Source organism: Haliotis rubra, unplaced genomic scaffold (assembly GCF_003918875.1).
Source record: "Haliotis rubra isolate DU_JTF1 unplaced genomic scaffold, ASM391887v1 Scf827, whole genome shotgun sequence".
Lineage (NCBI taxonomy): Eukaryota > Metazoa > Mollusca > Gastropoda > Lepetellida > Haliotidae > Haliotis > Haliotis rubra.
In genome coordinates, this window is record NW_025767554.1 from 369,308 (window position 1) to 380,874 (window position 11,567).

The following is an 11,567-nucleotide window of genomic DNA, read 5'->3' on the forward strand; positions in this document are numbered from 1 at the left end:
TATATATGATCATCACCACACCTTTTGTCATTGACTTTGCGTTACTGATAGTCTGATGTAAATTTGGGTCCGTCGCTATTTGAATGAAATATTGCGATGCGACGTAATATTGTAACTCACTGTTTAATTCTTTGTCATATATTCTGAACTCCATGTAGCTTTTAGAGAGAGAAATACACAGATCCCCCCCCCCTCCCCCCCGATAAAACCACAGACAAACGCGAAGGTACGTTCTTTCTGGATAGTCCCATTTTTACAAAGATCCTGCCATGCACGGTGGAACAAGAGTAAAAAACAGTGAACGTTATATCTGGATTGTTCTCATCAGATGAGACAGAAACAACGGAGAGGTATTCAGTGGCCAGGGAACAACCGCCAAATATGGTTATTAACTTCGGCTCCTGATTTTCAGTATGCAAATGTCCTATTCTAACGAAAAAAACTGTTTTGCCGTAATATTGTTTAGAATACTATTCTTCAATATGTATTGCGCAGATGGATGCTCACGCTGTTGATCACTGGATTGTCTGGTCCAGACTTGATTATATACAGACCGCTGCCATATAGCTTGAATATTGCAGAGTGCGGCGTAAAACTAAACGAGTGTCAACCAAGTCAGCGAGCCTGACCACCCGATCCCGTTAGTCGCCGCTTAGGGCAAGCATGGGTTACTGAAGACCAATACTAACCCGGATCTTCACGGGTAGAGCACCAGAGATGGTCTTTCTTTAAATGCTGAGGTCAAGTAAGAAGATGATGTCGCAGACTCACGTGGCTGGTGGTGAGCAGGCCGTAGTTGACGCTGTAGTATTTCTGACCATAGAGAGAGACTGTCAGAGAAGGCATGAGGGCCAAGAATCCCGAGTATGTGCCATTTAAAAGACACAACCAAATCATCAGCATCGCTTTCCCGCCATATTCACACAAGGTGAAGGTCGCACCTGCTGTTCCAAACACTCCAATCACAATGGTGAGCGATTCCTGTGTGAGAGTTATTCAGAAATCATTCGTCAACAATTAGAGGCCAGTGAATATGGTTTTACGCTAACTTTAGCAATATCATGGAGGGGAACACCAGAAATGGGCTTTACACACTGGACCCAGGTATTAGGCGTGACGAGCGAACGCTTTAACCACTAGGCTACCCAACCGCCCCTCCATAATTAAAGAAATGTTAGGAATGATATAGAACATATATGAGAGGTCAATCGTCTAAATTTATCAGTAGTATGTAAGGTTAATTTATCCATAATTTCTCAGTAGGTTTTTATTGGTTTATGAAAGAACATATGAATGAAGTCATTGACACACAGTTGGTGAAACGATTCATAGGGTTCGTGAAACAAGACCATCAATGTGCCCTGGTTTCAAGGGCCAATCATACAGGTTCTATCACATAGATACACATTTAATATATCAATATTATGCTCAAAAATATACGCATAATACACTTCTCAACTTTACTAAATTTTGATTAGAATACTTATTAGAAGTACCGATTTCCAATTGAAGAAAGATTCACCTCCATCTAAACGTAACTTGAAACTAAATAGGTATAAACACACTTTCAAACTTACTGAAAAAACAACATGAAAGAAATATGTTTTGAACGAAACTTCAACATCAATGAAGGACGTAAAACGGCCATTACATGATACATGTTCACTGAAAACTGAAAACTAAATGGGAAATGAAGAAAGAAACAAGTTTACTTCAAGATATATTTGTGCGAAATAAACTTGAATCTTAAGGAACAAAGAGGCATGTCAATTGAAATGTACACGTTCATAAACTAAGCATAAAACTAAATGACTATCAAAGTCCATGGACAAACGAAAGAACTCAACTTGGAACAATACTTAATGAAGAAACTGGCATACCCTTGCTCTTCCCCACCCACCACCATTCGGGCACATGTCGTGCTCATGTGACTGTCTTTATAAATGTTGATTTTGTTGAGATTTTGATGTTGTCAGTTCATTGTATCCCAGGCCTCTATATTTTAGTTTTTAAAAATGGATTAGTACATGTATGTAAAAATATGGTAAAGTTTCGCTTGGTATACTTTGACTCCCCCAGCTAAACACCCCTGGACCTACCCTGTAGCCTATCTTGTCCCCCACGGCTCCCCAGAATGGTCGCCCCAGAGCATTAAAGGCCGATCCCACAGAGCCAGCCAGAGCCAGAAAATGGTCATCTTTGATGAAAGTCTGGGAAAATGTCTGAAAATAAACAACGTGAAGTTATAACATGCAAAGGTACATAAATGAGTGAGTGAGTTTAGTTTTAAGCCGCTTTTAGCAATTTTCCAGTAATATCACGGAGGGGAAAATCAGAAATGGGTTTCACAGACATATAAATGACTACTCAAGTCTTCAGACCTGTTTGGCAGCTTTATTCCTGAGAGTTTAGAGAACTAGGACGTCTGTCCTACCCCTCAACGCTGCACAAGGGAAACATATCGTCTCAAGTGAGTTGATCAAAATTGGCTCTGCTCACCCAGCAAGAAATGGGTACCCGGTGGGATAAATCAAATGACTGTTAACAGGCAGGTTGTGCTAACCGGGGTAATAATGCCTAACAGGTTGTATGCGCTAAGAATGTGCCGGTGCGGTGTGGAGTTCAGCGCTATATAAGTGGCCATATTTATCACTATGTATTTCGGAGTCTTGAGACAAATGTCCTGATAGATTTACCCAAAACTTGAAATCTCTGCAGTAGTTTGGGACGTTTAGGTAGCCTAGTGGTTAAAGCATTGGCTCGTCAGACCCGGGTTCGATTCCCCACATGGGTTCAATGTGTGAAGCCCATTTCAGGTGTCCCCAGACGTGATAATGAATACTGCTATTGAAAATGTTGGATATTGCTAAAAGCGGCGTAAAACCATACTCACTCTCTCTCTCTGCAGTAGTTTAACGACATCCTGTTTGTACCTGAGCACCGGTAGTTACTGCTACCCTCTCTGTTCTTGTGTTTTCTTCATCCTTTAGTTTATGGAGAGTGACGACTTATCATAGACATATATATGACAGATCAGCAGAGCTAGGTTTGGCAGCAGTAGTACTTACCTTGTAAAAGGTGCTTATGAGGATAATACCGAGCATCACACAGCTGTTGATTAGCCACAACAGGTAGAACAGCTTCGACTGTAGAACCTGACGTGGTGTGTAGTGATCGTCGTCATTGTCAGAGATACTGGCGGAATGTGGTCTGGGGGAAAGAAGGGAAGAGTGAGGGAATTGTACATTTCAGAGTTATTCGTGATTTGAACAAAATGGGAAAAATAGCAGAAGACATGCAAACATTACGTGACCATCAAGACTGTACCCGCAGTACATTCCAGCTACATGGCGGTTTTCAGGACCAGACATTCCAGTGATCAACAGCATGAGCGTCGATCTACCCAATTTCGATACGATGCAAGTGTCAACCAAGTCAGCGAGCCTGATTACAATTTATAATAATGCCACTGGTTCTCCAGTAGTATGTAGTTTGAATTTATGACACGCACAAATATGGAGCGTAAACATTCATTTAACAAAAGACAGAGTTATGTTCAATGAATACAAATTTGGTAATCATTACTTGTATGCGTCCAATGTCATGGAGCCAACTTGTTTGGGCTTTTCATCTGGATTCGTGTCTTCTGCATGGCTCTTGTTGACTTCCTTTTCTGAATTTCCTTCCTTTACAATAAACAGCCAACACAAATGTTAATGTGTTTTTGTTTACTGTTTAATCAGCAATATTCCAGCAATAGGACGGTGAATAATCAAGTCTGGACCGGGCAATCTAGTCATCAACATCATGAGCGTCGATCTACGCAATTTATGATACGATAACATGTGTGAAGCAAGTCAGCGAGTCTGACAACCCGATGGCGTCAGTCGCCTCTTACGACAAACAATGGTTGCTGAAGACCAATTTTAACCCAGATCTTAACCGGTCATAATTAATAAAAGCAATACAACAACCGTTGATCATCTTCAAGAAAGTCGACACGGACGACAGGAGGATGGAAGATGCTTTTGGCTTTTGTACACTTTGAAATCAAAGCAGTTCGTCCCTCCAAACATGTTCTTGTTACCTGTGTGGGCGTGTCCGTGGGCGTGTCCGTGGGCGTGCTCATGAGAAACACGACAGCAAAGAGCTGCGTTATTGTACAGACCCCTCCTAGTAGAAGAAAACAGTAGGGTACCCTGTCTAGAAGAGAAGTCTGCGTGAAGAACCTGGATAAAATTAAGACATATTACTTATTACTAGCATTGTCACCAGCGTACGTACGTACGTATGTGTGTCATTCCAAATTTAAAACAGGTTTGTCAGAACAGCAGATTCACCTTCAATTCTTCAGGGCATACAGTTATTCTCCATTGTCACTTGGTGCATTCTTGTAAGTAAAAAGTGTTAAAGCATTTTTCAAACAGCGTTGGATTAAGTACCACACATAGAAGGGATCAGTGTGCATGAAAATTGTTCAGACTTCGGAAAAGGACATTATCAGTCATTTAACGGCGAATGAATTATGTAATTTAAAAATGGGCAAAATGGCCTGATGTTGAACATTAAGTTGTTCTACTCGAATCTGGATTTTCAGCAGTTCGAGTGTAAGAGGTAAAAGCATTCGCTTGTCACGTCAGATTCGCCACAAGGATGCAATATGTGGAGCCCAATCCTGGAGTCCCCCCACCGTGATGCAGCAGCTCACACATGACCCCCAAAAGAAATCTAATCCGAATAAAGAACTAACATTATCCTTTACCCGAGCTTGTTGTATTTGCTTTCAGGACGTGTTTCCACATAAAGCGCAAGTAAGCGGTATAATGTAGGAAATCCATCTTCTATAAGTAGACATCTTAATCGTATAAAGTCCGTTTCATTCTTCATTAACAACAACACAAGGAAAGATGGTTTTGACATGCAAGGACTAAAACATGGATTCTAAAAGATCCGGAAACGGATCGCACATATATCGCAGAATTCAAAAAAGGATTGCATGTCGCTCGACAATCTCTCTCTACATACAGATGTATTTTAAATATCTTTTAAATATATGCCGATTTGTGAACGTTACACTTACAAATCATCTTTTATTGTTTCATCAGGGGAGAGGTTGTCAGGGTTGATGAAGGCCGTGACGACCTGGTTGAACACGATGGCGCCAACACCGACACCACACAGGATAATTCCTGTCACCAAACCCGATTTTCCGGGAAACCACTGAAATATAGAGGTGATTGTGTATTGTGTGGACGAAAATGTCCCATTGTAGATTAGTCTGTCTAATTAAGATGTGATGTCGTCATTTCTTTCTGTGATGAAAAGTGCGATAACGGTATAAAAACATAAGGTTTTTCCAAATCCTTAAACCAACCAAAGCCACTACAATGAACTGTGCGCAACACACTCTTGAAGCCCGTTTCAGTGTTAACATAAAATTGCTGGAATATTGCTACAATTAGCAAAGCAAAATTCACTCATACTTGACAGACAAAATTTACTTTCAGTTCGGCAGTCTCTCACCCAAATGTTCGACTAACCTTGAGTGCAGTTTTCACTGCTCCAGGGTACGCCATACAAATCCCTGCACCGTGCATGACGCCATGGGTCAAGGCCGCAAGGGGTAGAGAATGCTGCATTGAGAAATACGTGAGGAACGAACTGGAACTAAAAGAATATAAGTGATAAATACAGTATATCCCATAAGGAAGTGTATGTAGAGAAGATTTCTCTCGCTCTCCCTCTCTCTCTCTCTCTCTCCCTCTCTCTCTCTCCCTCTCTCTCTCTCTCTCGCTCGCTCGCACGCACGCACACACACACTTGTAAATTAACAAATATATATATTGTGTTCGGGTTACTCGACAGAATACAGTGGACGAAACACCCAAACAGTCCAAGACACAAGTGTAATACCGGCATCTGTTAAAGTAAACTGTGTTACCTGAAAATGAGGCCACCGATGAGTGTGCAGAATTTTGGAGGAAGCATCTGCTCTGCCCATCCTAATATGGGCATACAAAACCCAAAGGTTATATATTTTGCTGTGGGGATCCAAATTGTTTCCGAGTAAGTTACATTTATGGACGAACTTCGAGCCCGGATGTACGACGTCAGATAGGGGTTTATGTTGCCTGGAAACAAGGGAGGTAATCAAAACAAATAAGTGGGCGACCTTGTATTATCACAGCTACTGTTTGGTTTGTTTGGGTTTTTTTTTTTTACCAAACAGTATATACAGGATATCATTAGATCGTAACATGAGTGAATTTGTCAGATACTCGTAAAACGATCATCAGTGTGTTTCAGAGTGACTGAGTTTAGTTTTACACCGCTTTTGCGAATATTCCGCAATATCGCGCGGGGAACCAGAAATGGCTTCACTCATTGTACCCAATTCGAACCCGGGTCGTCGATCAGGCCACGTGTGCTACCCCACCTCCCTCAGATTCTTGAAGCCAAAGGGTGTATTTGACAGTGGTTTAGAGATTTCAGGACTCTTTTGATACCATTACTTCTTTCTGCGCTTTAGTGACCTAAAGAAACAATAGAAGGCGGTTTCTTTCCATAATCAACTTACCAAAGATGTTTCCGGTACCGACGGTAAAGTGTATCAGGAACCCGCCAATAACTGTCAGCACACCCCGGATGGGCAATGCCCGGATGTTCTTCACCATCTTTGGTAATCCAATCTAAATATTTGACATAATGAAAGCCTTCATGCTAAGGATAATCGCGGTTAGATAGCGATGATCGGGGAATTGCTCCAAATGTTCATGAACTTCCAGAAACGTGAGAAATCAAAACGGATAATATCGTAGGCACATTTACGCAGGGTTTGTCATGATATGTAAATTGATATATATATCTCTAAATAATAACCATGCTGTCAATAGAAATGGAATCAACGCAGCGTGACCAGTATTATCATTGCCACAACAAAAAGTCATTTGCGGGTCAGTTGCCTATAAACACAATTAGACACTAGCTACTGAATGAGCGTTCGAAATTAACACCGGTCCTTAGGCTTGGAGCCGACTGAAAACCACTCGGACCCACATCTTTTGCTTTCTGCATGTCTTTATGGCCTTGTTGCTGGGAATTACTTGTATCATAGCTACAGTATAGGGCCTATACATTCTGATCAGGACCCACAACTTTTATGATTCTGGGTCCTTCAAGGCCTGCAGCTTTTCAGGGTTAAGGGCAAACACGGCACAGAAGGACTTTGAAATATAATAGGTATGGAATGCTTTGTGTAAGTCGGGACTTGACCCCCCAACAGCCGCTGGGCAGGTTGGCTGACCATCGCCTCCCAAATGTCACCTAGCCATTAATATAATACCATGTAGGTGTCATATCCTACATGAAGAAAGTGTTGTGGACCCACTTATTGACTTCTGTAAGACACATTTATCCAAACAAACAGCCTCGAGATACTAATATAAGTATTGGCAGGTATAAATGCAATCAGCCACCAGAGTCTGTGGATACAACACGATCTGTAAAACTGCAGTTTCGTACCCATGGAGATTCGTACCCAACGTACCTAAAAGTCAGATTCGAACCCATTGTAGCCCATTTGTACCTATTTGGATCAACCCGTACATCAAACTTGGATGATCCTTGCCTTTGTATTTCATGACGGAAACCGGATTGCATTTGTATACACCGTAGTAAAAAGACAAAATATATTCTTATAATAATTTACTGAGCAATGTAATATCATGGTAGTCGCCTATTTTACGTGTCTCCAAAGTCCATTCCGGGTCATTGAATGTAATGGTCGTCGCTACTGAACTGTAATTCCACAAGGTCTCCAATGCAATTAAGAATTGATAACCAATCACACGTCATAAATATTTTCACTCGAACTTTTCCATAGCCTCAACACGCTATTCCGCTGGTCCCGGAATATAACGAGTGGGTCAAAGATGGGTTTGTTGGGTACGAGTCCGCCAAAATCGTTTGTGTACGAATTTCCGTTTCAGTCTTTGTCAACATTAGCAATATTTTTAAAAATCATTGACCCAACTGGGGACAAGCATTATGTTGATCACTGGATTATCTGGTCGCGGATCGATTGCTTTCGCATAGCTGGAATATTTCTGATAAATGCTCAGACTAAAACCGGAGAAAATCGATCCCTGGCCGCGTCATACCAAGAGACTTTAAAATATGGTAGTTGGTCCCTGCCTGGCGTTTGTCATAAATGGGTACAACAAGGACTGGTCGGCTCGGAGTCAGTATAATGTGTCTGAGTGGGGTATTCATGCTTCACTGCTGCATGGTATCTCAGTGAGCTAGCACTATAAAACCAGCTTAAGTATAGGTTAGAACAAGCAGCCACACATACACACGTATGCACGTCGTCATATGAGCGAAATATTCTTAAGTACGACGTTAAACCCCCATTTCACCTCACCACCTCAGACTAAAACAATGTATACCTACCTCGACACGAGCGGAGTGACGAATCGACGCCAAGACCAAATCATAGTCCGTATATATCGTAACTCCGGGGTTCTTTAGAATTCATTGGTTACATAATTAGAACTTGACCATACGTCATGGAACGTAGCTGTTAGCTACAGAGTAGACTGACCACTTTCTTTCTGGTTTAACTGAAGTTAAACTCTTCTAAGAGGACGTAAGGCCAAGCAGCGCTAAATAGCCCACGGAGTTTATTAAAACAAGACTGCCCCCTGAAGGGCTTTATTGGCGAGTGTTGATATTTAACACGACAAGGAACAAGCGCTATCTCGGAGGTCTTGGAAAGGAATGTCCTTTTACCACAGAACTGAAATTACGTGACATAATGTTACACTCTGTTGTTTGTGGGCTGGGCTGTGCCTTATGGCTATTTTCATACACGTGTATGTATGGCAGTCTGAAAGAATGACAAGTCTTTATGGATAATCAACATCTTTATTGTACAATAGCCACGTTTCGGTATAGATACTTGAAAACGGTATAAGAATCTATACCGAAATGTCGCTATTGTACAATAGAGAAGTTGATCATACATAAAGACTAGACATTCCAATTACTTACAACTTCTAGAATGCCTCTCAAACAGTTCAGTCTGAAAGAACATAAGGAAATAAAAACTAGAATCTAATAAATAGGTATATATGTATAGGCTACTCGTGGAGTTTATAAAATACACGTCTATTTACTTTAATATGAAGACAATATAAATACATCTAAACTATATATCAAGTTGCAACACCGTGAAATATTAATACAGTTATTTATTATCTACCCATGTAAACTTAGGACAGTAAAACAGGGGTGCAATACGAACTCTTCGAACTCGTTGTTTCTCTGCTCCCATGACATGTTCTCGTTCGAACCCGTTGTTTCTCTGCTCCCATGACATGTTCTCGTTCGAACTCGTTGTTTCTCTGCTCCCATGACATGTTCTCTTTCGAACTCGTTGTTTCTCTGCTCCCATGACATGTGCTCGTTCGAACCCGTTGTTTCTCTGCTCCCATGACATGTTCTCGTTCGAACTCGTTGTTTCTCTGCTCCCCATGACATGTTCTCGTTTTCGAACTCGTTGTTTCTCTGCTCCCATGACATCTTGCTCGTTCTTCGAACTCGTTGTTTCTCTGCTCCCATGACATCTTCTCACTCGAACCCGTTGTTTCTCTGCTTCCATGACATCTTCTCGTTCGAACTCGTTGTTTCTCTGCTCCCATGACATCTTCTCATTCGAACTCGTTGTTTCTCTGCTCCCATGACATGTTCTCGTTCGAACTCGTTGTTTCTCTGCTCCCATGACATGTTCTCTTTCGAACTCGTTGTTTCTCTGCTCCCATGACATGTTCTCGTTCGAACCCGTTGTTTCTCTGCTCCCATGACATGTTCTCGTTCGAACTCGTTGTTTCTCTGCTCCCATGACATGTTCTCGTTCGAACGCGTTGTTTCTTTGCTCCCATGACATCTTCTCTTTCGAACTCGTTGTTTCTCTGCTCCCATGACATCTTCTCGTTCTTTCGAACTCGTTGTTTCTCTGCTCCCATGACATCTTCTCGTTCGAACTCCTTGTTTCTCTGCTCCCATGACATGTTCTCGTTCGAACTCCTTGTTTCTCTGCTCCCATGACATCTTCTCGTTCGAACTCCGTTGTTTCTCTGCTCCCATGACATCTTCTCGTTCTTCGAACTCGTTGTTTCTCTGCTCCCATGACATGTTCTCGTTCTTCGAACCCGTTGTTTCTCTGCTCCCATGACATCTTCTCGTCGCTTCGAACTCCTTGTTTCTCTGCTCCCCATGACATCTTCTCGTTCTTCGAACTCCTTGTTTCTCTGCTCCCATGACATCTTCTCGTTCTTCGAACTCCGTTGTTTCTCTGCTCCCATGACATCTTCTCGTTCTTCGAACTCCTTGTTTCTCTGCTTCCATGACATCTTCTCGTTCGAACTCCTTGTTTCTCTGCTCCCCATGACATCTTCTCGTTCTTCGAACTCCTTGTTTCTCTGCTCCCATGACATCTTCTCGTTCTTCGAACTCCTTGTTTCTCTGCTCCCATGACATCTTCTCGTTCTTCGAACTCCTTGTTTCTCTGCTCCCATGACATGTTCTCGTTCGAACTCCGTTGTTTCTCTGCTCCCATGACATCTTCTCGTTCGAACTCGTTGTTTCTCTGCTCCCATGACATGTTCTCGTTCTTTGAACTCCTTGTTTCTCTGCTCCCATGACATCTTCTCGTTTTCGAACTCCTTGTTTGTCTGCTCCCATGACATCTTCTCGTTTTCGAACTCTCGTTGTTTCTCTGCTCCATGACATCTTCTCGTTCGAAGTCGTTGTTTCTCTGCTCCCATGACATGTTCTCGTTCGAACCCGTTGTTTCTCTGCTCCCATGACATGTTCTCGTTCGAACCCGTTGTTTCTCTGCTCCCATGACATGTTCTCTTTCGAACTCGTTGTTTCTCTGCTCCCATGACATGTTCTCGTTCGAACCCGTTGTTTCTCTGCTCCCATGACATGTTCTCGTTCGAACCCGTTGTTTCTCTGCTCCCATGACATGTTCTCGTTCGAACTCGTTGTTTCTCTGCTCCCGTGACATGTTCTCTTTCGAACTCGTTGTTTCTCTGCTCCCATGACATGTTCTCGTTCGAACCCGTTGTTTCTCTGCTCCCATGACATGTTCTCGTTCGAACTCGTTGGTTCTCTGCTCCCATGACATGTTCTCGTTCGAACGCGTTGTTTCTCTGCTCCCATGACATCTTCTCTTTCGAACTCGTTGTTTCTCTGCTCCCATGACATCTTCTCGTTCGAACTCGTTGTTTCTCTGCTCCCATGACATCTTCTCGTTCGAAGTCGTTGTTTCTCTGCTCCCATGACATGTTCTCGTTCGAACCCGTTGTTTCTCTGCTCCCATGACATGTTCTCGTTCGAACCCGTTGTTTCTCTGCTCCCATGACATGTTCTCTTTCGAACTCGTTGTTTCTCTGCTCCCATGACATGTTCTCGTTCGAACCCGTTGTTTCTCTGCTCTCATGACATGTTCTCGTTCGAACCCGTTGTTTCTCTTCTCCCATGACATGTTCTCGTTCGAACTC

The 11,567-nt window shown here is 42.4% G+C and overlaps 1 protein-coding gene across 1 annotated transcript; it reads right to left on the reverse strand.

The window, feature by feature from the left end:
• Positions 1 to 741: 741 nt before the first annotated feature.
• LOC124262200 (oxalate:formate antiporter-like) lies at positions 742 to 10,412 on the reverse strand. The gene is made up of 10 exons (XM_046696655.1): positions 10,212 to 10,412; positions 6,578 to 6,689; positions 6,076 to 6,131; positions 5,541 to 5,633; positions 5,081 to 5,220; positions 4,088 to 4,229; positions 3,586 to 3,686; positions 3,069 to 3,210; positions 2,100 to 2,222; positions 742 to 981 (listed from the first exon to the last, which is right to left on the reverse strand). The coding sequence occupies exons 1-10, from the start codon at positions 10,410 to 10,412 to the stop codon at positions 742 to 744; spliced, it is 1,350 nt and encodes a 449-aa protein (XP_046552611.1).
• Positions 10,413 to 11,567: the final 1,155 nt, after the last annotated feature.